Source organism: Squalius cephalus (assembly GCF_949319135.1).
Source record: "Squalius cephalus genome assembly, chromosome: 9".
Taxonomy (NCBI): Eukaryota; Metazoa; Chordata; class Actinopteri; order Cypriniformes; family Leuciscidae; genus Squalius; species Squalius cephalus.
This window is the reverse complement of record NC_137130.1, coordinates 21,237,612-21,265,471: the sequence shown is the minus strand read 5'-3', so window position 1 is coordinate 21,265,471 and position 27,860 is coordinate 21,237,612. Positions and strand designations below refer to the sequence as shown.

General features: G+C 38.2%; 2 protein-coding genes across 9 annotated transcripts in view; one reads left to right on the top strand and one right to left on the bottom strand.

Annotated features, from left to right (window-relative positions):
- Positions 1-155: 155 nt before the first annotated feature.
- aff3 (AF4/FMR2 family, member 3) lies at positions 156-21,170 on the bottom strand. Of its 4 annotated transcripts, none has more exons than XM_079882063.1 (18): positions 20,943-21,170; positions 13,881-13,958; positions 13,354-13,387; positions 11,051-11,108; positions 10,431-10,482; positions 9,058-9,095; positions 8,476-8,668; positions 4,557-6,590; positions 4,314-4,429; positions 3,806-3,962; positions 3,362-3,495; positions 3,187-3,250; positions 2,621-2,757; positions 2,218-2,289; positions 2,023-2,116; positions 1,876-1,922; positions 1,577-1,770; positions 156-1,405 (listed from the first exon to the last, which is right to left on the bottom strand). In XM_079882063.1, the coding sequence occupies exons 1-18, from the start codon at positions 21,009-21,011 to the stop codon at positions 1,284-1,286; spliced, it is 3,693 nt and encodes a 1,230-aa protein (XP_079738189.1). In that variant the 5' UTR covers positions 21,012-21,170; the 3' UTR covers positions 156-1,283. The 4 variants fall into 4 exon arrangements, with proteins under 4 accessions (XP_079738189.1, XP_079738190.1, XP_079738191.1 ...); XM_079882064.1 differs by having other exon boundaries at positions 20,993-21,050; XM_079882065.1 differs by lacking the exon at positions 20,943-21,170 and adding an exon at positions 19,907-19,985.
- A 3,903-nt stretch (positions 21,171-25,073) lies between these two features.
- The window catches only part of arhgef7a (Rho guanine nucleotide exchange factor (GEF) 7a), a 28,383-nt gene continuing 25,596 nt past the window's right edge, over positions 25,074-27,860 (top strand). For 3 of the 5 annotated variants that reach the window (XR_013822294.1, XM_079881418.1, XM_079881421.1), the window contains exon 1: positions 25,089-25,580. Coding sequence is in view for 3 of the 5 variants with exons in the window: in XM_079881418.1 (XP_079737544.1) it covers positions 25,416-25,580 (165 nt within the window). In the remaining 2 variants the exon portion in view is untranslated. Of the gene's footprint in view, positions 25,581-27,860 lie in introns of all 5 variants that reach the window. The other 2 variants (XR_013822293.1, XM_079881419.1) reach the window with 1 other exon arrangement.

Below are 27,860 nucleotides of genomic sequence, written 5' to 3'. Positions count from 1 at the left end.
TCACTTTCAGTAGCATTAAATTGTTAAATGTTAAAATGCGTCAACACAATAGTTAGATAACTTGAACTAACAATGAACAGTACTTTTAAAACATTAACACATTTGACTTTTAATGTTAAAAATGCATTTTACATTTTTTTTTTTTTTTTTTTTTTGAAGGTGGGAAGGTTAATAAATATGTAAGGTTACTATGTAAGGAAAGTCCTGCATTTATTTCCTTGGGTTTTGATAAAATAATATCTATGAAATCTTAAAGTGCGAAGTCTCTGTTTATTTGTGGGCATGTTCTTTCAAAATAGAATCTTGATTTTCATTAGAGATCTTATGCTAAGGTCTGCTAAATTACACAATATCACTAATGGATTGCTGTGGTGTGCAATTCATCATCATCATCATTTACATATGACCAACACTACTACAATCTACAGTAAAAAACACTTTAATTACAAAAGTCCTGATTATGTTTTTCATTCTTACAGTTTAAACTTTACAAGAATTTCACATTGCCATAAATAGTCTGGCATAGACCGACATGACTTTATGCTGGCTATTGAAAAACAGCACCAAAAGTTTACATGACACATGTAAAACATTCTGACTTATTGCACAAAGAACTTCATAAAAAAACAAGAATCACATCCACAGATCTTAAAGACTTTGTGCATGCACTGATTTTGACATAAGAAGTTATGGAAGGCTCATGTAAAAACAAAAAAACAAACAAACAGGGTTTAATGAACATTGGATGGATGCAATTTTAATCCAGTAAAGAGTTTTCGTCATAATTACATATAGAAAATAAAAAAGATTTTTTATTATTTCTGATATAAAAATGTGGCACATTTTGGAAAAGCAGCATTTGATGAATTAGCCGACAATGGTTCCTTCTCAAAACTTTCAGTAAGATTAGCATTTTTAAAGAAGTGCTAAGAATTGAATGACCAAGGTTATTTCAACTGGACCTTCAAATCTCGATTGCATAAAAGAAAACATGATTACATAACATGACATGACACTGTCTCCTTGTATATTATGACATTTAATGCTCAGGAGAATGAAGTAACATAGGCATGTTTGCTTCTAAATACCATTATGATAACATGATGCCACATGACAACCTATGGCAGACAATTTTTGGTCTGGGCCTAACAATAGTCCTGGCCCAAAATAAAAAAAAAAACTCGGTCACAGAGTGCAGAAACTGTAAAATCGTTTGCTAATTTGGCTTCATAACATTGTTTCCACATGTGATTTGTGGAGCTTGAGAATGTCTGTACATGATATTATGATAGATTAGCACTGATCCGGATCCACTGCAGTCCTTGCCTGGTGTACTGGACGATATGAGCCATACTGCTATGCAGAGTCAAGGGTCCAGTCAGTGTGTTCAGATAGTTGAAAAATTCTGGTGCGTGCATGAGAAAGAATAATTGAATTGCCAGTAGTTAAATTATTACTAAAATTCTCATTTATCAACAATAAATAAATAAATCAAATAAATGTTTTGTTCTAAGCAATTAAAATGGGCCCCTATGAGAAGCACACAGTTTTTCTAAAAAACTGCACCAAAACTCACCCTTATTTTCCTTGGCCAGGGTGTCAGCCACCTCCCAGTACTCATAACTGTACAGGACACAGTTGGTGATGTTGAGGTGATTTGCTGCCATCTGGTGGATACGATGGGGAATGCTGATGACACTGCTGGGTGAGCTGCCTGTGTGAGATCCCATTATATTGACAGAACAAATAGAGGCAGGAGGTACAGTTCCCCTGTAGAAGCACAAATACAGATGTACTGACACTCAAACACAACAAAAAGGTTTCTCACAGTGGCTGAGCATATGAATTACAGGCCCAGCTATAATTAACCCTTACTTTCCAGCATCGTTCCAAGGGGGTTTGTGAGGTCCTTTTGGAGAACTCTAATAAAAGCATAAACAGTAACAAGTATTGGTAAATCTTTCAACAGGACAACTTAGTTGTTTTAACAAACTAGATGCATGATAACTGATAACAGCCTACCTTGAAGTAGTCCAGCAGGACTTTAGAGTATTTCAGAGCGTGGTCCTTTTTAAGTCTGAACATTTGCCAATAAAGAAGAGCAAGACAGCGGAAACTACAACCCAGACACAAAATGTGTGTTTTGTCAACAGACTTAAGCGTGATCAAGATTCAGTCAATGCAGATAGTTGCAGATCTTTGTAGTGTTGTATTTACCACAGTACAGCTAGCTGTTTGTCTTCCTGGCTGGCTCCAGGGCCTGCATGACTCTTAAGTCTCATAGCGTATCTAATCAACACAGAGAACATGTCAAATCAATACAGAGCTTCTGACATACATAGGGCCTTTTCTTGCCCTTTGGCATCAATCTTATTAATGTCCATTGACATTAACAAATATGTTTGCATTTTTTCTGGCTTGTTGATCTGTCACAGCACTAAATCTCACCCACATCTGATGTAGGTTAAATACAGTCCAGTCACAAGGAAGGAGCTACTCCAGTTTTCCATTTATAGATAAAGTCATGTGATATTTGGCCTAGTCAAAATGCTTTCCATGCTTAATTATTGCAGAAGACAAAAATAACAATAGAGAGGGTGAAAGAGAAACACTTAAACACCTTATGAGCTCCACAGTTTCAGCATACATGGTGTAGGGGGACTTGGACTCCAGCGGCCCCTCTTCCATGGCTTTACCACACTCCATGAAAGACAAAGCAGCATCCACATAATTCACAGCTTTTCCTAACTTATCCACCTGCAAACAAGGATAGAGAGGCAAAAGGGTAAATGAAAGCAGTGGATGAATCAGATACAGAGCCAGGGATTCTCAACCTTGTTTTGGTCTGTGACTGATTTTTATGTTTGAGACCCCTGCTATTTAGAAAAACACTTCCTAGACCCTGGGTTAACATCCTTATTTGCATATTTGCGATATCAGTGTCATTGAGAAGATTTCACACTGTACACGTTTGGCACAAATGCAGGGTTAACACCGCAAAAGAAGAGCAAAAGAGTTTCATAACCCCAGGTAACCCCACTTCTAAATTAGAAATGTGTGAAATGTTTCTTTACGGAGGGTCAAAAGAGGGGTTTAAAACAATGATAACCAGGGGTTATGTGCAGTGTGAAAAGCCCATAAGAGTATTGTTTAGTGGCAATATGCATGTTCACAATGTTGTCATACCATTGCATCTGCTCGATGTTTCAACCTCTTGGCCTCATGCATGTAGTACTCAGCATGATGAGAGCTAACATGAGGGGAAGAAAAGAAAGATTAGGGGAGAACTATGGGAAGCTTTTCACCTCATACGCTGCAGAATTGTTAAATGAAACAGAAGCATAAACAGACATGAACTCACACATCACTGATAGGTACGGTTCCTCTGTAGTGAAGAGGAAGGTTTGGGGGAGGAACCCGAGATCCAGAGAGAGGCTGTAGGCGTCCTGACACCCCAACGCACTCCACCTCTACCTTGGGCTGCGTCTTCTGGACCTGTTGAGACAAAGGTCCTGTTTCACTAGTGTATAATACATTTTCAGATTAGAGTCCTTGATTCTGGGTTCTTTAAAACATTAGTTCTTCTAAAGAACTAAATAATGAAAAGTTATTTGTGGAAATTTAACATTTTCTACTTTGAAATTAAGCTGTGGGATTCTTTGTGGAAAGAAAGAAAGAAAGAAAGAAAGAAAGAAAGAAAGAAAGAAAGAAAGAAAGAAAGAAAGAAAGAAAGAAAGAAAGAAAGAAAGAAAGAAAGAAAGAAAAATAAAGCTTTTGTCTGTTGTGTGAGTGTTATTTTAAGAACCTGTGTTTTCTGTGCTGTTGAATCATTTTTTTCTGGAGGTGTGTGGTACTTCTCTGCATGCTGAGCTTTCACAGAGGGCTTTGAGAGCTCTGGTATGTCAGATGGAGGAGACAATGGGGACACTGGCCTCTTGGAGTAAAAGTAATCGTCCTGACATCTGCATACACGGTAATAAAAAGGACGTCATCAAAAAAGCATGAGCCACACAGTAAAGATCAGATTACGCAAATAACAGCAATGATCTGAACTTCTCCATATTTTTGTATTTTGTTACAGGGGTTTTCCATGATGTCCTTCAATGTGTAATTGTTTGTTGATATCCCAGTATACTATTAATATGCAATAGCATATACAGGTATGTTCTAAATTTCTGAATCAACAAAACAACACTGGAAAAAAAATAACACTTTCAGCTCATTCAATTTTTACCTAAACTGTATCTGCAAGGACAAAGCACTGATGTATAAAAGGAAAAAAGTTCAAATAAAGTTATTAGGTCTAAATATACCCGTTTTGTTTGTTGTCAGCGCAGGTTTCCTCAGTCTCATTATGGACTGACGTTGGAAGTCTATCTGCACGAGAGTGATTTCTCTTATTTTCTCTTTGAGCATCTCCATTCTCAGCCTAAGGCATACGGCAAAACATGCACAATCTTACATGTATGCGAGAAGACACCTCTCATATTCAACAGAACATGAATTTAAAAATTGTTTGAATTATTAAAATGTAAATATGTTTTTTTCTTCCTCACTTTTCTTTTGCTTCTGCCATCTCCAGGCAGTTGGTCAGAGTGGTGCAGTTGCTTCATCGATGTCTTTTCTTTTGCCTTTCCCGATGACAAAGATAAAGATGAGGACTGTCTCTCAGTAATCTCATCTGCACTAGGGACTCTACCCAGAAGCGAGAGGTCTATCCTCACCACAAGTTTTCTCAGGCCTCGATGTGGAACGGTGGGGGACTTCTCAGATCGCCCGAAAGGAACCAGTGTGTAGAGTTTGTGCCTGCCTCGGACTTGTGTATCCGTCTCAGGGGTGCTTAAGCTCGAGCCGTGGGGGTGAGCACCAGTGCCTGAACCCTGTTTGTCATGCCTCCTCTTTGAAACTGTTTTTTGGTTTGATGTTGAATCTGCAGGGACTTTGGTAACGTTCCGGGGTGTACTGGACTCAGAGTCTGATTCAGAGGAAGATGATGAGGACGATGAGGAGGATGAGGACGAGGAAGATGATGGACGAGTGGGCTTGACGACAGGAGTAGGTGAAGGTGGAGAGAGTGGAGGAGAAGGGCTAGAGTCTATTACATGAGGATGTGAGGAAATGTCCTCGTTGCTCCACCTTCTCTTCTTCCTCCTCTGCTCCTCAAGGTTGAGTCCGTTGCATCCCTGTTGAGCGTGATGCTGGCTGTTGGTGTGAGGTCTCTGCTTGGGCTGCACCGCCTTCCATTCAGCTTCCTGCTCCCTCCTCTTTCTCCGTTTCCTTTCTCTTTCCCCTTCCTCAGTTCTCCTATCTTCCTCGTCTTCCTCTTCCTCAGAACTCCGAACCCAGCGGCGCCTTATTACCTGCTCTTCCGCCAGTATTCTTTGTCTCTGCTCCTTGCCAGTCGGCACCAGGGTCACTCCCTGGGCCTTACCTCGGCTGTCCACTTCCCTCTCTCTCTCTCTAGGCTTTGGCTCTTTTTGGGAGTGCCCGGTTCTGGGCACCGGGGTGTCTCCTAGTTTGACCCTAGGCTTTGGGCTGGAACGCGGTTGGGTAGTCTGTTTAGATCTGGATTGCTTGGTATCTGGGAAAGATTTAGTCTTAGAGCTGTGACTAGATTGATTGTTGACTTCGATTTGGGACGAGTCCCTGGACTTTGATGAAGGACCACGGTCTGAGTTCTTTAAAGTATTGAAATAAGATGAATGGCCCGATTTGGAGGTTGAACTGTGGTTTGACGCTCCTGTATGTTCATTGTTTCTGTGATTATGTTCAATACTATGGTCACTTGTAGATGAGTGCCTGGCTTGTGGTTTTGGGCTAACACGTGGTCGTTGCTTCAGTGAATGCTTTGTAATTGGGTTTGAAGGTGAGTTAAACCTTTGCTTGCTTGTGGATTCAGAGTTTTTGGATTCAGGCTTGTGTGTGAGATCTTTGTGTGACTTTTCTGTTAAGCTGTGTTTGGAATGATGGGGTTGTTGGGGAGGACCAGGTCTAGAGTCTTTGGATCGAGAGTCTTTGGATCTAAATTCCTTTCTCTGGTTGGAGCTATGGTCCGGTGGCACCCATGGCCTGACTTTGGGACGATGTGCTGGATTGGAGGCTGTTGGATGTGCAATATGCCTGGGACTTTCCTGTTGAGGTGACTGTACCTGAGGATATGTACCTTGGATAGGTACTGCGGTGGATGAGAAACTTGGACTGGGACTTCTAGGAGGGTGCGGAAATAAAGGGCTTGGACTTCGACTCCCTCGGAGGCTGTCTCCTGGACTTGGGCACACACTTGGCACTGGGCTTGGCACAAGGCTAATTCCTGGACTGGGGCATGGACTGTATTCTGGGCTGGGACGAGGACTGTTTCTGGGGCTGTAGTCAAATTTTGGACTTGGGACCGGACTTTCACAAGGACTATAATCCCGTCTTGACTCAGAGTCTCTACCCCAGTATCTTCCAGGTGATGGTCCTCGGCCACTGTCAGATTTTGCACTCCGTCGCTGTCCTCCTCCTGGGTCGTGGTCAGTTGACTGGTGCTTTTTAGGAACTTTCTCAAGCCACCTGTCCAGTTGCCACTCTGTGGATGGTGGACTCTCCGTCTGGACAGAGAAAGGACATGAGATCAAGAAATAAATATCACAACATGATAAAAAATATTTTGTATTGTAAACATTTCTCTAAATATGAATTTGATCAAATAATGTGACAATATAAGTAGAGTGACCTAGATTACAAAACATGCTTGACAAGATTATGATTATTAGTGAATCCACTCTTTACCATAAACTCTTGACCACTGAGGTTGACAACAGTATAAACGGAAATATATTCCAGAACCTCTTTAACAATGAGAAATTGATATATGTGGCTGACAATTGTAACAGTGAACATTTAATTCATATTAATAGTGGTGATGCATAGTCAATCTTAGCAATTATAGACTAATCTAAAGGATATTACAAAACTTCTAGCTAATGAACATCTCCACTGCTGACTATACTGGTGTAAATTAAACACGATATGTGTGCAGAAGATTGCATAAACCCATATCTGAAACCCATTCCTATTTAATCAACAATGTGATTGTGAGAGCATGTTGGAGAGAAAATAAAAAATGGCAATCGGAAATGATTAGCCTAAATGAATAAGAAACATGAGTATTTATGTAAACAAGCCGGTATGTCAGTGGGAGAGAGAGAAAAAGAAAAACAGGGGGTGAGAGGGTGAGCGAGAGAGAGAAAGAGGGCAGAAACACTGTGGAGATTCCTTTAACACTAACAAACCCTTTCTTTCAATTTCACACCATATTCACACCATAACAATGCCTATTCAGTTCACTGCTTTAAAGTATTACAATCCAGAAGGCTGAAGAAAAAAGCTGCTTTAAATTATAAATACTGTATGACAATAGAATCACACTATAGAGTAATAAAGTGAGTTAACTATTGACTTTACAAAACATTTGAATTAATGCCACAAAACTAAGCAAATACTCACTTGATAGCACACTTAAGCTCCAGGGCAGACTGTGCTTTCCCTGCTTGCCTCCAGTAGCTGACCAGAGTTAATTTAAACTTTTACTCCTCCACTCAAACATTCCCCCTTCCCCTCTCTCTCTCTTTCCAGCAAAGACACTGCATCTCTTGTGCCCTTTTCCCACTGCCCCTCCCCTCAACCCCCCTCTACCTGGAACCGTGTGGCGTTTCCAAGCCGTCCTCCTCAGAGACACTACATGACTACACGTAGATGAAAAACACATGGTGTTCCCTCCTCCCTTCTCCACAGGTTCCAAATAGATGGCATGTTCAGTAATAGAGCCAGCTGTGTCACACAGACACCTTCATTCATATGGTGGTGTAGCCCTATGCTACTGGAGTTTTTAATCCCTCTTTCTGACGAACAAAATTAAGACCACATAATAAAAATTTTCAAATGTAGCTGTTATAAGCTTAGGATTTTTCCCTCTGTGCTGTTTTAAAGGGAAAGTTCACCCAAAAATAAATATTCTGACATTAATTACTCACCCTCATGTTGTTGCAAACTTTATTTCTTCTGTGGAACAGAAAAGAAGATTTTTTTTTTAAATATGTTTTTTGTTTGTTTGTTTGTTTGTTTTCCCACACAATGAAAGTCAGTGGGGTCCATTGTTGTTTTGTACAGTCATACAGGTTTGGAACGCCATGAGGGTGTGTAAATCATGACAGAATATTCTTTTTTTTGGGGGGTAAACTATCCCTTTAAGTTCTGCTTTATGTGATTAAATCAAGGGTGACATGTAAAACTTCATATCTAGTTAGTCATCTGGGGCACCACATGTTGACATGACACCCAGATTCTAAAGTCTCAGTGGCCGCCCCTCTACATTCCTCTCTCCAACCCCCACCCTCCCTTTCTACCTCATCTGCTAAAAACAACTACTGGAAAACTGAGAGAGTGAGGCAATGAAAAATAGTAGATTGTATGGCAAAAAATGTGTTAGTGTACCTCTGTGCTGCAGTTTAGGGTCCGCTGTTGGGTCGGTGTCCCGCACCGGCCGTGCGTTCCTGGGCTCGGGCTACGTGATCGCTGGCTGCTGCTTTCCCACTCGCTGGAGGGGTTTGATCCTGAAGACCCTGAGCTAGAATGTCTCACCCTTCCAACATGTGTGTGTGTGTGGTGCTGCTGCTGGCCTGACAAGCTGTCAGTCAAATACATGCACACAATGGATGGGGATTGAGAAGTGCACACACACTTATTAGGCCACAGACTCAGATGCATTTACATGTACAAGAAGCTTGAAAATCAAGTTCAGTGAAATTCCAAAATCCCAACAAGTATGCAGACTAAACCCTGACAAAATGCTTGGCCTACAAGTGGGTGTGTGTGTATTTGGGGGTTGAACATATTGAAAGGCCAAAAGAAACAGAGGCTGGTCTATCATTCAGCTGTCACATTCCACATATTCTGACCTCTTCAATATGTAATACACACATACTGACACATACAGAGACAAAAACTGGCACATAATGAGTCTTGGTACAGCCACAAACATATAAAGCAGACAAAACATCACAAGCACACACTTACCGGTCATTATCGGCCCAGGAAGTTGTTTGCTCACTTCCCTGTTTAACAGTTAAGAATAAATGAGAGAGCTTTTTAGCTTGGAATCTTCAAATTCATGGTCACTACTAGCATCTTGACCAAAGCAAAAGCCACAGTCCTGCAGTAATGCCAGAAAGGTCAAGAGTCTGGTGTATTTTATGACTCAGACTGTTATGACTCATAAACGGTAAATGACTGAGTCAACTATTGAACTTGCTACATGTTCAGTTCCGGCAAACCATGTCAAGTTCAGTAGCACAGATATGGAGCAGTGGCATTTTCCTCAAGGAGGCAAGAAGGCATTGCTTCCTAACAATTTGTGTAGCATGAGGTCATAATTTGTTTAAAATAACTCCTATGGGGGTTATGCGCAACAAACTTCCGTATTCTGTAAGCATCGCTTCCGGTTCAGGTCCTTTGTATGTGCTCAGTTAAATATAAAGCTGTTTTATTAAAGATGCCTTCAAAGGAGCTACCAAAGATGAGCATAACCAATGCCAATCGCATATGCAGATAGACATCTAAAAGCTTTTTATTTTTCTTCTTCTCACTAGCATTCGGATATTAAAATTGAATAAAGTGCCAACAATTAAAATAACTAACGAGGTTAGCTGATTTCCTTAAAAGTCCATATATATAGCTGTTCGTTCATACTGCTGTTAACACTTTCTCCAAAAAGCGGATGTGACGATCCCTGTTTTCCTGTTGTTCATGTGACATTCGACATAAAGCCTATTGGAGTGAATGTGAGGGAGGAGCAGCTATAAAGTGTAGCACTGCATTCAACATTGATAATAAGAAATGTTTCTTGAGCAGCAAATCAGCATATCAGAATGACTTCTGAAGGATCATGTGACACTGAAGACTGGAGTAATGATGCTGACAATTCAGCATGGCAATCACAGGAATATTTTACATTTTAAAATGTATTAAAATAGAAAAGAGTTATTTTAAATTGTAATAATATTTCACAATATTAGTTTTCTATTGTTTTCGTTTTTTTGATCAAACAAATGTAGCCTTACTGAGAAAGCATGAGTTCTTTCAAATTCATTGAGAAAATAAATAAGAAATCTTTTATAATAAATAGTAATATGTTAATATAAACATAAAAACGAATGATAGAATTAGTCATATACTTTTAACTTGGAGACATAAAACAGGAAAACAGGACTTTGCGAGAGCAATGCAAACACAGGTGACTGTGTGTGAATGCATTTCATAATGAATGAACAAATGAGCTAGACTGTGTTCAAAGCTAACAGTTACCACAAGCAGTGTAAGAATTATTGCTAATAATAGATGCTATCTGCTTTTTAAGCCGATTCCTTGAACAATCTTAATAGGCGCCCTACCTCGTCCTTGTCATCTTCGTCACTGCTGAGCTTCAGGTCATCAGCGAGCATGCTGGGACGGCAAAGGGAGAGTCGAACATGAGAGAATGTCACACTCACTTGACAGAGAGACTTATTCGTTCTGCCAATCTGTAGAGCATCTGTGTGTGTACTAAATGTGTGAGTTTGCCTTGAACAGTTTAACCATATGAGATTGTATCACATTACAAGTTTTAAAGAAAGTAGTCATAAAAACTGCACTCTAATGTTGAACAGTGATATTATTTGATGGAAGTTTGCTTCAGGGCTCTCTCCGACTGTGTTAACCTGCTCTGTAATTAGATACTAACTCAGTAAAGTTTATGAGGTCAGTGAAGTTGGTATGGTGGTTAAAGACAGCAGAGATATAACACTGGCCTAACACTCCACATGAGGTTGGTTTTAAACAGCAGTTGGTCCAAAGTAGTTAAATTCCAGGAAGCCCAAAACATTTCTTACACGCTAATATGTATAGACATTCAACACTGAATTTGGTAAAGTCAATGGTTTATTATGTAATAAAGTTCAAAGGCAGAAGCAGTTCAGGCACAACCTGGTGCTTGGTTACCTAGGACAAATCGGGTGCTGTGCGCTGCACTTACGATTTATGAGGGGCCACGAGTGGACGTGAGGGCATCCTCATAGAGACACCATCCCTCACTGAGAGAGCCACAGGGAGAGAAATACATCAGCGTTATGGAGCAGAACGTAAAAACGCTACTATATTAGTACATGTGCAGCTCTGAACCATGCATATATGAAGAATGTATGAACATGAAGCAAACGTCTTATTGCACACATTCACATTAGGAATGCACAATATATTGGTACCATATCGGTTTGGTATTAATCGATATTGAATACATATTTGTCAATATTGGACATTTAACTTTGAATGTACATTATTATTTAAAATTTTGGGTAAGTAAGATTTAAAAAAATATGAAGTTAATACTTTTATTCAGCAAGGACACATTAAATTGATCAAAAGTGACATTTATAAAGTTACAAATGATTTGTATTTCAAATAAATGCTGTTCTCTTCGAACTTTATACTTATCAAACAATCCTGACATTTTTTTTTATCATGGTTTCCACAAACACATTAAGCTGCACAACTGTTTTCAACATTTAAAATAATAATAAATGTTTCTTGAGCAGCAAATCAGCATATTAGAATGATTTCTGAAGGATCATGTAAAACACTGAAGACTGGAGTAATGATGCCTTTGCCATCACAGGAATCAATTACATTTTAAAATGTATTAAAATAGAAAAGAGTCATTTTAAATTGTAATAATATTTTCCAATATTACTGTTTTTTTCTTCATCAAACAAATGTAGCCTTGGTGAGTATAAGAGACTTCTTTCAAAATGATTTTAAAGGGGACATATCATGCTAAATCCACCTTTTTAGCCCTTAAATGCATTTTGTTGTATATTTGGAGTGTTTATAAGTACAGAAAAGTTTAAATTATTCTCTTCAGGTGCTTCGTTGATATCTTTATATTCTGTTTTGGCCTTATTTTTCAACCTGTTCAGATTTTTCTGTTATCTATGACGTTTTGTGAACTATCACGTCACAGTATTTGCAGCGGAACTGCCAAAAAAGGACATTGACTTCCAGCCCAACACTTCGAGCAATCCGCCATTTTTATTTCTCGCTGCAATTTTGTAGTCCAAGCTAAAAGATGCAGAAGTTACGAGAGGGTAAGTTAAAATGTTCGGTTGTTGGATGTAGTAACCCACACGCTTCATTACACCGTCTAATGTAGATGAACTGCCGTGCTTGTGACAGGGCCATAGACTGTGGACAGGGCGCATGTTTAACTGAAAGAACGAGCAGAGAGAGAGACCCGGTCGCGCGCACGCACTCTCTCTCTCTTCGGAGCCAGGCGAAAGTGTAAACAAGACACCGTCTCCAAACTAGACGCTGTCTTGCTCTCTCTCCCTCGCACATATTAATCAAAATAAATCGACACGGTGGTAAAAGGTCGGAAGACCAAAGTTTCATGTGTAAATACAGTAACACACCATTGCGATACATCCATATGAAGACGTTGTTCTGCAGGTTCGTCGTCTTCATTTTCATCTCGCTCCGGCTCCGACTCTGGCTCGAACATGTAAGGCTGGCTGGACAAGTCTTCCGTTGTTGACATTTTGTTAATAATGTGTGAATAAAAAGTTTCTGTGCCGCTATAATCGTATCTCTGCTATCAAACTACAAAAATGGCCGAACGGGGTGGAGTTGAACCTCTGCATCCTGGAGAGGGGGCAGGGTATGAAGTGTCTCAATTGTATTTAAAGAGACCGCACCAAAACGAGTTGCTCTCAGACGCACATCAGAAAAGGAGTAAAAAAGGGGCCTGTGGAGCTATAATAATGAGGAATTCAGACCCAAGCATTGCAGTTCCGCTTTATATAGACTACAAATGTATGATTTATATGTTAAAAGGAACGATTTAAAAGCATGATATGTCTCCTTTAAAAACATAAAAAAATCCTACCGACCCCAAATATATAAATATAACATTTCCCCTATATTTACATCATCTAATGCTCATAAAAAGTTAATCTTCAAAACACTAATAATTTACCATTGTTAAATGTAATCTTTAGTAAATCTCAAAATAAACATAAATTTTTCATATTGTACTTTACAGTGTTGTGATGCCTAAATTAATTTGTAGCATTCAAAATGATTGACTTTAGTTTTTAGGATTTTTTCTTTTTTTTACACAAAATAGTAAATAACATTTAACAGTTATCGGTTAGCTGTTAACATGAAAACAGCTTATCGGTATAAATCCAAATTTTAATATTAATATTTAAGTGCAACCCTAATACCAATAAAAAAAGACATATCTAAGACAGAGCATTTTGCACATCAGTGTAGCATGTTTACCATGTCTGTGTCGTGAACTGGGCAGTTTTCCCTCCTGAGACAGATAAACAGAAAAAATGAATCAGTCAAATCAACACATACAAACAGCATCTTGTCAAAAAACAGAGGGGTGAATTCACTAAACAGTTACTAAACTCAAACAAACATTCGCCAAACCCTGTACCTTATTCAATATTCGAATTCCAGTTTAACCAGGTGTTGCTATGTTCAGGTGCACTTTTGGCATTTTAAACAAGTCGACTCTGGGTTGTAGTGGTGAAGAGAAGCTGTACAGTCCCTAGAACTGGCATGCATTGTGCTTGGAGCATTGTTAGCTGATTTGCATAATTTCTTTAGTGACTCTGGTGCTAAAACAACACGGATTTATGAGTTTATGAGTGTGTGCAAATAAACAATGGAAGTGTAATACCCTGCAGGGAGAGAAAGGAGGAGAGAAAAAGAGATAAACCTACAGAGACAGAGCAGAGGTTGTGCCTTTGGTGAATTGATCACACTTGCCTGCAGTCTGTAATAAACCCTGTGCGTACCTTTGAGTGCGAGTACAGAAAATGCTGGTTGCTCCCTTCCCCTGCGGGCTGCTGGTAAGGCCAGGACTGGGTCATGTCCTACGGAGAGATGAGAGGACAGAGGCTAAAAGTCAAAATGAAAAAAATTAGCATTTAATTTGTTTAGTTTGGAAAATTAGCATTTAAAGTGAGGTTCAGGATTATATCTAACTGCCTGAAATGTCCTCAGATATAAGGTGCATCTTTTATGGCCTCCTGAAATGTGTCTATATCTACTGACTAAGAAGTTTTTGGCCAATAAAGGCCATTATATCAAAGGGGATTTCCAGTGGCTGTGATGGTGTTGATGCATTTTGCATCTTTAGGAACTCTTAAAAATTCAGCCACCTACTCCGGTTACTTCCAAATCGATATGACTTTCTCTCTTCTGTGGAACACAAAAGAAGATATTGTCCATACAATGAAAGTCAATGGTCACCAAAACTGATTGGTTACCAACATTCTTCAAAATATCTTCTTTTCTGTTCCACAGATGAAAGAAAGTCATACAGGGTTGGAACAAAATTAGGGAGAGTAAATGATGACAGAATTTCCATATATTAAATGTTATCATAAAATACCTTCTATTTTTTCCCCAGAATGCATTAAATAATAAAAATAAAAAATAGATACATTAAAAAAATTGAATATATTAAAATACATAAAATAAAAACACAAATCAAAAAGTGAAACTAATCGAACATCACTCATTAAGATTTCTGCTGAAGCTCTTCACTTTTTCCAGAAGTAGGCCTAAGGTTTCATTTCGATCCTTTCTTACTAAAGAGTCATTGTTAATTCAGCGAATGACCTAACACTGGAGAGTTCATGACCTTCTGATGAAGAAACTGTGGGTTTGTGGAAGTGTCTGGCAATTCTCATAATGTGTGTGTTTAAATCAATTACTCAGTAAAAAGTTTATTGTGTAATCTGTGCCTGTGGTTGTTTTGGTTAGAGTGGGTGTGGGTGTGTGTGTGTGGGGGGGGGGGAGTTTTCTACTCTGTACAGCATCTGATTGGTTACAAGCTCAAATGTAATGCTCATGGACTGATGTTCATTTATCTGAGTGTAAAACATTCAGTCAGAACTGTGTCATTAAAGTTGCACAATCTTTTTATTTTTTCTGTTTTTGAACTGCTAATAGAAAATTTATAAATTATTGTTTTTTTGCAAGGTTCTGCATAGATCCAACATGACTGCCATTTTAGCCAGAGCAACATACACACAAATAATACACGCATAGATAATAATAAAAAAAACAAAATACTGTATACACACTCCCTATTTAGTCATACATATGGTCATTGGATGAACCAATGTTACTGTTTCAAGATTGTGAGGATGCTCAAATAGCAATATTTTGATAAGTGTCTCAGAGACAGCGTTTACACTTTTTGGGGAAAATCAACCTAATAATGGCATACTTAAAGCTAGGGTGTGCAGTTTTGTAGTGGCATAAGATTCCACACTCCCTTCAGAGTGTCTCCAAATCCACGCCTCCTTCAAAACACATGAACGCACACAACCAGAGTCTGCAAAGCGTGAGACGACGTTAAATTACCTCATGTCTCAAAGCACAGAATATTACAATAATAATGAACATACACAACTTATTTACGGTCACTGTTAGAACTCAAAGCGGTTTTGTAAAAGTGCATTCACACCATGTTAAAATTAACATAATTACGAGACTCCGACTTGTAAAAATTTGTGTTCAGTGGAATTCGTAATTACAACTTGTACTGAATTTTCTGAAAGCGCCTATTTGTACCACCTTATTGCCGCAGATTAATTTCGGCATTAATTATGTTGCCATAGAAATGCATTAATCAGAGTTTGAGGACGTGACCAGCTCTGGGTAGAACAGCAGACGGGCCCCACTGACTTCCATAGTATGGTCCATCAACTGTTTGGTTACCAACATTTTTCAAAATATCTTGTTTTGTATTCAGCAGAAGAAAGAAACTCATACAGGTTTGGAACAACTTGAGGGTGAGTAAATTATTTTTGGGTGAAGTGTCCATTTAAGAGTTAATAAATGGGTCAAGTGCAGCACATTTCAAGTCACAACAAACAACAGTGGCCTTTCACTTTCAAACTATTAGGATAAACTCCACCAGGTACTTCTTTTAGTAGAACTGTAGAATATTATCATATGTGACCTTGGATCACAAAACCAGTCACAAGTCGCACGGGTATATTTGTGGCAATAGCCAACAATACATCATATGGGTCAAAATTATCGATTTTTATTTTCTGCCAAAAATCATGTTCCATGAAGATATTTAGTAAATTTCCTACCGTAAATATATAAGACATTTATTTTTGTGAGTGGATGCAGCACAATTGCGAACATAAATGGACAACTTTAAAGGCGATGTTCTCAATGTTTCCATTTTTTTTGCACCCTCAGATTCCAGATGTTCAAATAGTTGTATCTCGGCCAAATATTGTCCTATCCTAACAAACCATACATCAACAGAAAGCTTATTTATTCAAAAAATCTCAAAAAAATTGACCCATGTGACTGTTTTTTTGGTCCAGGGTCACATATTGAAAATCTTCTACTGAACAAGAGGATATTTTTAGAAAACATACATTATACACATCAATAGTTCTTCCTAGCCTGTAGCAATATTTCAAAAACACACTCCTCCCTCCAGAGCATAACTCTTCCACCTTTCCACTCTTTCACCTGCTTCATTATCTCTCTCGCCACCGTCAGTCACTAAGGACTAATCTCTCTCCTCCAACAACAAGGCTTCCCAGGTGAACCTGAAACTGCTTCTCTCTCTCCGCATGTCTATTTAGATGCTTTAACACAACCAGAACCAGTATAAGCTACAACACATTGTAATAAAACAACTTACTTTTCACATTGATTTTTTCCTTCATTAAAAATATTACGCATAAATGAATAGCCTTAGACCTGTTTAGAGATATTTAAAAGAATAAAATGAATTGGATTAAAGTTTGATTAGAAATCACTAGCTTAATAAAAGTTGTTTTTACATGGAGCTGGGATGCCTCATGGGTGCAACAACATTAAGACCATGTATTATTTACATTATTTCAGGAACTCCCATGTTATTGGCCATTTTCTGTTGTGGAATATTTAATCACAGCAGACTGTGAATTTGACATTTTTACAGCAGAAACAGTAAGACAAAACTGACAACAGGCTTAGGCACATACACACTCATGCTTGCAAAGACAACTGTTGTGCTCTTTCTAAAAATACCCATGACCACAACACCAGCCCTGGGAAGACTTGCACATCTATACATGTGCTTGTTCACCTACACATAATTCAGACTAATGGTAACAGACCGACATGAGAAATGCAGCACTGCACTGCACTGTACTGACTGCTGAGATAATTCCACACATAAAGTTCAGCACAATGCACACATACAAGGCTATTGCTTATCAAAACATTGACACTAAATGCCCTCATTTACATTTACTAAAATTTCAACCCATGCAAAACTGAGGGAAAGGGTGAAGTGGACATACAAACAGCAATAGACTTAATAAATGATCATGAGACATCAATAAGAAAACATGCATGTAGTACATACGCCCTTAGATTTCAAAGTGCATACTCTTTCTCTCAATGGAAACCTGGTAAATAAACAAATACATGATATATAAGGAACATAAGATTACTTGAATATAATTTGATTTTATAGTGATTTCTTGATCTTAATATACAGAACTGTTTTTTTTCATCACAATCAGAACCACTGACTTGAACCACAGATTTGAACCTGTACGATTTGCACAAGTATTTTCCCTCCAAAAAACAAAACAAACAACAACTTCTGCATTTCATAGCTGTCATTTTTAAGGTAAGTTGTCTGTTCTCAGCAGATGCATGAATTATTGTTCAGTTGGATAGCACCTAAATTACTTGTACCTAGAAATATTATAGTAATTCAGTACTCTTACTAATTCAGTAAATGATCAAGCAGTGTCATTTAGTATGCCAACCAAGAGCTAAACTGCAAAAATAAATTGTAGACAGACAATTCAGCTGAAATACACTCAACTTTAATGCTTACCAAGAGAAATACTAAATGCCACCAATCCTTTTTTGTAGAGATCACCATATGATCTTCCCATGCTAATGTACAGTTTAAGTGTCAGGGTGAGTGTGTCTCTTGTAGTATTTTTGCAGATAAGAGACACTATGGTGCTTTTAACCAAATACTTAAGTGCAGTTATGCATAAGCATATTGTGATTCCAAGGACAATTTGTCCCCAGTCTGGATTAGAGCTGCTGGGATTATTTCATTTGAATATTCCATTAGCATTTAAGGATGTATTTTGAATGGAAGTCACACTGGGATTTGCAGTAGAACCGATGTGTTGGAAGAAAAACCAGTAGCTCAAATAAAATAAAAACAAGTTAGGGATAATGTGAAAGCTGATGTATGTATCTGAAGGGTTTTACCCTGGAGGGGTTTATTTTGTGTAAATGACTATCGAAATGACTATGGAAATGTTATCATACTTGTTACATGAAATATTGATTTGAAATTATGCCGTTACAGATTTTACCGGCTGTTACATACAAAACATTTTAATAAAGATTTTTGTGATTGACCAATCAGAATCAAGCATTCCAGAAAGATTTGTAATAAGTAATGAATAATTGACGAAGGGCCGTTGAAATATTAGAAAAATAATGCAGACTCGAGGTGGTAATGCCGTTACACCTCGGGTGTGCATTAGGCTATATTTCAATAATTCAACAGCCCAGAGTCAATTATTCCGCTTATACTACGGTTACCACACCTAAAAAAATTGTTCAGATGTTGTATTTTAAGACATTTCTCAGATTTTTTTCATTTTAGAGGAGACTTGAGCCACTGATAGCAGTCTAATGAAGTTATTAATGCAGTTACTGAGAGAGAGAGAGAGAGAGAAAGAGAGAGAGAGAGCGAGAGAGTGTGTCTCTCAACAGTGTTCAGCAGCAGCGTCTCTACTAATAGCGAAACTGTAAGTTTGTCTGCTCCAAGAACAGAGCCGTTATAACATCGCTGGTGAGAAATGTCATGTCTTTTAAGTTCTTAAACTATTTTACTGATAAAATCATCAGAGCAGCGCTGACAACACGTTTCTGTGCGAGTTTGTATCCGTACTGTATGTATGTGCATGTGTAACGTGTTTAAGTGTGAGAGAGCGCCAGGATAGAGTATGTGCTGTCCATACATAATAAAATATAATTTTCTGGCACAAAACATAGAATTTGTCATTTCTATCCTATTGTTTACTATATTTATTTGCTTGGTCAGTGTCGTTGTGGGTTTTGACTCTTTTGCTGTTATAGGCTGTAAAGACCTTTGAAATAACTCAAATCATTTGGCGAAGTGAACTGCTGGAACTACTTTAGCCTGTGTTTCCCTGAAAATAATTGCACACCTTAGAACGTTCATCAACCAATCAGATTCAAGCATTCAACAGCCCTGTAGTATGAATTATTTTGAATGGTGTACACTTTATGACATTCCAATATAGTTAATGTGCAAGAATTAAATTAAAAGCATGTTATACTGTTGCTTATATTTATAGAAATATGTCCCAGATATCTATAAGAAAAGAATGCTCCATATCTGTGATTAATATAATTAATATAATATAATTAATCTGAATAAATGCTGCACAGTTGACATCTGCATATCTGCAGGCGACTGCCATTGTGGTTGCCTGCACACATGCACTTGTCTGAACTGAAGTGTCCTCAAAAGCTCTCAGTGTAGGGGCTGACTCACACACAGCTGTAGGAAATTGTTATGTATATTTTGATGATCCCTTACTTTTTTGCTTTATTACAAGCCTCCTCCACAGCACCTGTTTCATTACTCTCAGAATGACTGAGAATGAGTCATCTGTGAAGCCTGTGTGATTGCATGAGTGCAGCAGTGAATGAGTGTCGGCTACGTGTGTGAGAGAGAAATTCCCAAAGTTTAGCAGCTTAACTGAGTGTATTTAACCTTACTCACTTAGTAGGCTACTGGTCTTCTTTGCGCCCTCGGCTGCTCAGACTGATCTTCGACTCTCTTCTCCCAGGTTGTTTGTTTTTTAATTACTATTATTCTCACATTTGCGTCAATAAATATTAGTACAAGCGAGTTCTAGTCAGAGAGAAGACAAAATCCCCTTGATGCCACCGGGTCTCTGTGGAGAAGTCCAAACTGAGATGCTAAGGCGAAGAGATAAACATGATGTAACAACAGGAGAGGCAGGTGATGATTGCCTTGATAGAGTGAAGAAGCTCTTGAGAGTGACAGAAGAGGAAGTAGTTTTTTAAATTTTGAATTTGAATGTTTCGTACCATCTAATCAACGCTGAGCTCGCCACACAGCAAAACCGAAAACACCAAGATGCGCTCAAAGGTATTCACACCGGAAAACAGTTCAACTGACAAAACCATAGAGCATCACATCTCAGAAGTTCTGTCTGTAGTGTAGGCTACACAGAGACATGACAGCGCATGATTCTTCTAACTAAGTTACGAATTTTTCAAATGTTTATTGTTCCTTATTGAGCACTATACCTACATATATTAAAACATTTCGACGACCACAAAAGTTAGTCAGGTCGCCTATTTTACATAACGTTAAAAAGCAGCTCGCGATGAGAAATCGTGTCCACCTGAGGAGGTAACCATAGTAACAGTACGCGGCTCGTGTACATACTTTTCGCGAGGAGCATCGGGCGAAACACTGACAAACATAAACACAGCCATTATTCACCACTTACCTAGGCTATATATATATCACAGATACAACACAACAAGCTGCGCTTTGTTTAAAAAGTTTAAAGATAGTTGACATTTGGCAAAAAAAAAAAAAAAAAAAAGGTTGCGCGAGACTGCATCATATTTTCTACAGATTAATAATAATAATAATAATAATAATAAACCACATTAAATATATAAGATAACCACCAAAAAGTCTAAATCAAATTGGCTAGTCATGTTTTTGTTTCTACCTGAAAAACAAAATAACTAAAAGCATAGTTTAATTTGACACTAACCTGGGATGCGTGCTGAAGCATGAAACAAACACTTGCAAGTTTTCCCTTACTTCCATAAATGGTAGGCATGTTGAGGTCGATTGTTTAATTGTCCATTTTGGCAGCTCCAGAAGCGCAGCACTGCGCACCGCACGAGCGTCAACAGGTCACGCATCAGAGGCACGGTCGGTTGTGTGGAAGCACGCGATGGGCGGAGGCTGATGTACAGACGTTGAACTCGGCGTTCTCACCTAAACATCGCGTCAGAGCGCTATGACGGCGATCAACGAAGGAAGATGCTCGTTCTGACACTCCTGCGTAAGCAAGAAGGGAGGAGGGAAACAGTCACCGAGAAGCTGAAGCATAAAATTCCTCTGGGAATACAAATAAAACAAGCAAAAATCATTTCTATCTATCTATCTATCTATCTATCTATCTATCTATCTATCTATCTATCTATCTATCTATCTATCTATCTATCTATCTATCTATCTATCTATCTATGACAACAAAAGCTATGCTGCATGTAATTGTAAGGGAGGGAGACTGATGATTTTCACAATGCAAACACTTAAAATGAGCTTATATCTCTTAAGATGATGGAGGTTGGATCGTGATACATACACACATAACAGGATTAGGCATGAAATGATTTCCCCTGAATCCCCAGATGTGTGCTGATATAGATATAATAACCTTGTGTTACTCACCATACTCTGCACACTCCCAGATCTAGTTGTACATCTCAACCCCCCACATTGCTTCATACCTTTCACAAAAAAAAAAAAAAAAAAAAAATTGCAAACACAGCCGAACAGAATATGAATGCATCAGGAGACAATTTATGGTGATGCTTAGACACACTTTCCCTGTATCATGTGAAACAGGAGACTAAGAATCCCCAAATTACCCTTACACCTTCTAGGCATCTTGATTTGTTGTATTCCAAAAAAAAAATGTATTCGTTTTTTTTTTTTGTCACACATCTTATATATATATATATATAAATTGGCTGCTATAATTAAACCTATAATAAATAAAAAAGAATAAGAAAATATGAGTGGTGCTTGTCTGCAAAGATCACCGGCACCGCCACAATGCCATGGGGTTGTTAGGTGCATGGTGATTTCTGCCTTACTGCAATATATTGTTTATATGAGATAAAGATAGCTTCATTGTACGTTTATGGAATAAATTCCATTCATCCATGTTATCATCTATTAGATAAATAAGTCAGATTGCAAAAAGTATAACTTGCCAATCAAGCTGCATGGTTTGAATTGGTTTGCAACTTTTCTTGCATAAAACAGTGTTTGTCTTTGGCATGGTTGTGACAGGAATGCCCCAGATGTGCTGCGGATCCTTCTTGCACAGTCGTGGTTTCATTACTCAAACAGAGCGCTCTTCTTATGACCTCTCAGTCATTAGACCAAATCACCCTCATGAAGAGAGAGAGAGAGCCACACCTGGAGGAAGAAAATAATCAAAAATAGATTGAAACTGAGAAAAAGCAAGCAGTGTGTGAGAGAGAGGCAGTCTAGAGAAATAAACCAATAAATCTGAGTATTATAGCATGCAGTATTAAAAACACAAATCACACATAACATGCAAAATTGAACTAAAATGAATCAGTGAAGCCTTTTTTTTTTTAAAATCTAAAGCACTTTATCGCTCCTACACAAAAGAGAGCAGTTGAGCGAGACATGTTATGTTAAATTGTAGCAATAAACTATCACAGCCTTCTCTTTGTGTATTTTATACACTGAACTGTATTAAATGTACCATTGAGATGGGTAATAACATATAGACTGCTCTCATTAGCTTATTACTTTACAAGGCTATTAGCGCAGATGGTGTAAGATGGTGACATTGAGGTATTTTACAAACACACACACTGATTTTATTTTTTACTTTAAATAGGCAAAGGAAAATAAAAAAGACAAGACAACCAGAGTGAGTAACTACTTCAATGTAAAATTGAATCAAAATGTTAAAAGAAATGAAAAAGTGGAGAGGGTCCACCTAGAGCGTGCTCTGGGAGGAAATCATAGCTGGGGCATCCTTGGTTACTGCTACTTGAGATGGTGGGTCTGGGGATTGGGTAGTCCCATGGCAGGCCTGTTAAGACATGATGTTTTGCCCTTCCAGCCACAGAGGGGTTTCTTCTCTTCTCCTCTGACTCTCGAGATGAGCACTAAACCTCTACCGGTATCCATGGTGACCCACTGGGAACTCAGATTCCTCAAGGTAGCTTGCCAGATGATTCAGGAGGGAGCAGGAGTGAGTGGTAAACTGGAAAGGAAAAGTGGTGGTTTATGCTGTCAATCCAATATAACTAGTGAACTTTTTGCAGAGATGTGATGTTTAAGTTCCACCCACATGCTGACAGATTATACTTTGTTACTCTGACTGCGCCAGTTTACTGTTACGCATTACTCAGAGCTTGTTCATTAATAATTTGGAACTAAAGGTCGCATCCAGACGCACTGAGCCTCTCAAGCTCTTTATTGTCATTCGCACAGGGTAACGGGTTACACTGAACAATGAGATTCCCTTGACGCTTAGTACGAATTGCATAGAGAGAAATAAATACTGAGAGTTAGAAAATAAAAATGAACTTAGCAGGAATAATTCATAACTAAATATATGTATGTGAGTTTTTTTTTTGGTTTATAAAATAAGTGTGTGGCAGTGCAAATATTTTTCTGAACGGGCCAATATTATGAGATGTATGTCCAATATATTACAGTACTTGTAGTGCTGTTAATTGCAATTGTTGTAGTTGTGCAAGGTCTATGTTGTGCAACAGGAGGATGGCCTTTGGATGGGAAGCTATCACAGTGTTTAGTAGAGGAGTCACACATGGAAATATATAAGCTACACTACTGTTTCAAAGTTTGTGGTCAGAAATTTATTTTTTAAGGAAATAATATTTTAATTCATGCATTAACATGAATGCTTTTATGCATTGATTAAAGTTTGTAAATTGATTAAAAGTAAGGTACAAAGCCGTCATTGCAGTACCCTAAAAAGCGAAGAAGTAGGCCTACATCTTTGTACCTTATTTACCCCTAAATGATACATAATAGTATTAGTACTTCAAAACTACATATTAGTACCTTAAGTGTACATATAGTACTTTAGGTGTACATATTAGCATATTTTAGCTTTTGTACCTTAGGGTACTGCCCCAGTGACAGCTTTGAACCTTTTTTTCTGAGAGTGCAATAGACACTTATAAAAGATTTCAAATAAATGCTGTTCTGATGAACTTTATATTCATTCGAGAATCATGAAAGCAATGTATCATGGTTTGTACAAAAGTATTAGGCAGCACAACTGTTTCAACATTGATAATATTAGGAAATGTTTCCTGAGCAGCAAATTAAAGCATATTAAAATGATTTCATAAAAATCATGTGACACTGAAAACTGGAGAAATGGTGCTGAAAATTCAGCCTTGCCATTAAAGGATATACATTTTTTATATTAAAATAGAAAAAATATTTTATTTTGTAATACTCTTTCACACTATTACTGTTTTAACTGTAGCCTATTTTTAATCAAATAAATGCAGCCTCTAAGCATAAGACTTTTTTCAAAAACAATAAAAAAAATCTTAACAAACCCAAACATTATTCTGAAAGTGATAAAGAGATAACTGACTAATAATAAACAACATATTTCTAACTTCCTGCCTACCCTGCTTGAAAAAAAAAGAGACTGGTCTCCCAGTCTGATCTAATGCTGTTTAAATAGTTTTGGGCACTTTTCAGCTGGTTAGGCTGGGAGAACAGCTAGGTCTAAACCAGCTGAGATCGTAAAACCATTTGGTTTATGATGTTTTTCAGCGGCCCAGTTTCAAATGTTCAAAGGACGCCACCCTGCGGATCACAAAAGAAATGCACTAGTCTGATAAAACATTAACAACATTAGCACTGTCTAATAATGGGAGGGCAGCAGATTGCATATTTAACATATCATATATGTATGTAATATATATAGGCTGGGCTACATGTTCATGCTTTTACCCTCCCACAGTGTATAGAACTATTTTACAATATCCTTTCATTTAAACGCTCCCCTCTCTCTAATCTCTCATAATAGGTCTCCTAACAAATGCCCACAAGATCTCTCTGTTATGACACATTTGTCATGCAAAGAGCAGGTGAATGCAGTCCACATGCAAAGCAGGATGCGAAGCAGACTGGTCACAAACGGCTGTCTGTGCTGTGATGTCATCTGCCGGAAGATGCAGGTTTTGTGCGCTGACTGTATTCCAGTGAAAGGCGTTTGACAGCTTGTCGTAATAAAGGAAATGGGAGCGAAGCGATAGCATTACTCATCTCCATGGAGCGCCATAATGCGCCATCCCACAAATAAAACGTTTTAGAGAAAATGGTTCCCAGTTCAACGACTGGTTGACAATAGACAGCCTATTTTTTCCCCCATTACAATCATAATACTAAGAGCATCGACCTTGCTGGCGTGGCCATGAATCCGGCGGAACAAACGGTTACTTGGCTCATTACGCTCGGGGTTTTGGAATCACCAAAAAAGACAATTTCGGACCCCGATGGATTTCTGCAGTCTTCGCTAAAGGATGGGGTTGTCCTGTGCAGGCTGCTGGAGCGGCTGCGTCCAGGCACTACTGATAAAGTAAGCGCGCATCCTCCCTTTGGCGCACCGTGTTTCAGTGTTCATTTTACCCGTAATCTTCACTCTACACACGCGTGGATATGTGTTATCGCACAAGTGGCCAATATAGTGTATATTTTGTTGGTCAAAACAGATGTTTAATCCTCAATATGAATGTAAACGCATAAAGCAGGTCGGTTGTGGCGTTTAGCGCGCGCTAGTGCTGCTGTTGCTCCAGGCAACAACATTGGCAGTCGTCGATTTTATTGTGAGATATATAATAAACTAAACGTTTGCTTTTGACTGTCATATTTCACAGGAAACCTGTAAAACATAGATTTTAACCGACTGTGTGTAAGAGCACAGTTTGTATAGGCTACGTTATGGAAACCTGAGGATAAGCGCGTGCAAATCGCATTACATGGCTGTGTATGAACAGCATTAATCTATTAGGTATTATCAAGGTTAGCTATGAATCCCTGTTTATATTGCTTACATGGGAAATTGGCCTCCATAGACATTGACAAAAAGCTGTACATTTAAAGAAACAGTGTTCTTTTTTTATTCCCATAAGCATCTGCTTCTTTCCAATGCAATTCGGAAAATCACACCAAATGGCCTTCATTCAACTATAGTTCAACACGTTTTTTTCCTTATCTCAACTAAATTGCACAAAAGTAAAAAGAATGCAATAACATTAAATCACACAATAAATTAAAAACAGTTCATAGTATCAGAGTGAAAACAAAATATTCCACTGAATAAAATGCCTGAGGGCAAATGCAAATCTATAGTGATCTAATATGCCAGTAGGGCCTCTCAGCAGGTACAGAATTCAAATGTATTCTTTTTTTATAATTAAAGTCAGGTAGTCAGCACATAAGCACTCAAGTATAATGATATCCAGCGTGTTTTGTAAAGCAGTTCATCATAAATAATGCATGGAGTCTGTCCTTCTTGGTTTGGTATACAGAGGGGGGTGCGTTTTAAGAATTCAGTCATATTCAGGGTCAGCTCTGACAATGACTAACAGTCTATGACAGCAATAACCTCTTTTGAAGCTCCATCTGGTTTGCTTACCAAATTTCACATTCTGACTGTGAGCATAACAATAGGATGTTTACAGCAGGTCTATTTCCCGGCAAGAGGGCTATGTGGAAATGAAAAAAAAAAATTATCTAAAGTTTGCATATTTAAAGTGGAAAAAGAAATATTAGTGCACTTGATCCTTTTCTAGATGGTGTGGGCAGCAGCTTCATGTTTGTGTCGGGACTGTCCATGTGACCAGTCAGAGTGCAACAGAACTAACCTGTTAAAAGCAACTGTCATTTAATGCAACAAATATATATATTTAAATATTACCTGTGTTATTCATGTCACTGACTTAATTATCATCAGTACATAATGATCCAAATATCTATCGCAGTATTTGTGACAATCAAAATATGAAACTGATCAATAATTAAAATGATCTTAGACACTCTGTTCTTCTGGTCAATTCTCTGTGCAATAATGAGAACTATTTCTAGATTTGTTACCCCATTTTGTAGCTCTAAAAGAACAGAAACCATTTTAAAGAACACCTGAAGGTATTCAAACATAAGGCATCCCGACAATTCACTACAAAACGTAAATATATCCTAGCTTCTAGCTGTTAGGCTCCCTGACTTAAAAGGAAGTATCCATTTCTTATAGTACCGTCTTAGGTATCCTTTGCAGCTCTTAATAGGATGACACTGCAAAGAAGGAAAGATTTATTGACATTGCAATTTGATTTGCTGATACGAACATTTGTGAACATCTTTCAGCAAATCAACTTGCAATCTTGACAGTTTCCTTAACAATAACTTAAAGCTCTTACTGTTGCTCCTTGCTGTCTAGGCCCTGTTAACACCTGGTATTAAGATGCGTTTTGGTCGATCGGTTCACAAGTAGATGAGGGACACATACCCGTTTACACCTAGTGTTGTATCTTTTGTCCACTTTCGACCACTTCTGTCCTGATTTATTCGATGGGAGGGCCTATGGGCTGGTAAATGTATGTTTTTTTCACTATAACTTATGATGTGCCGAAGGATTGCATCATGTTCTACTGACCATGTTGCGGAACATGTCGCCATATGTTGTGGCACCTCCAGTAGTGACTGACAGATGAGTTGAGCAGTTATACTGTCGTAATTGTGGCACAAAATCTTAAATAAATAGCCAAATTAAGCATTTTTTAAAAAAATAAATAAACTAAACATATTTAAAAATCGGTAATATTTTTCAAACATGCAGTCAGTTTGTAGCACACCTGTA

What these genes read in the sequence shown, in the direction of transcription:
- aff3 (XM_079882063.1), bottom strand. Translation starts at nt 21,011, where the DNA reads ATGCCTACCATTTATGGAAGTAAGGGAAAACTTGCAAGTGTTTGTTTC. An exon ending in TTCTGTACTCGCACTCAAAG is followed by an intron (nt 13,388 to 13,880) that starts GTACGCACAGGG and finishes TATCTGTCTCAG; the next exon opens with GAGGGAAAACTGCCCAGTTC. An exon ending in TCCTGGGCCGATAATGACCG is followed by an intron (nt 8,669 to 9,057) that starts GTAAGTGTGTGC and finishes TTTGACTGACAG; the next exon opens with CTTGTCAGGCCAGCAGCAGC.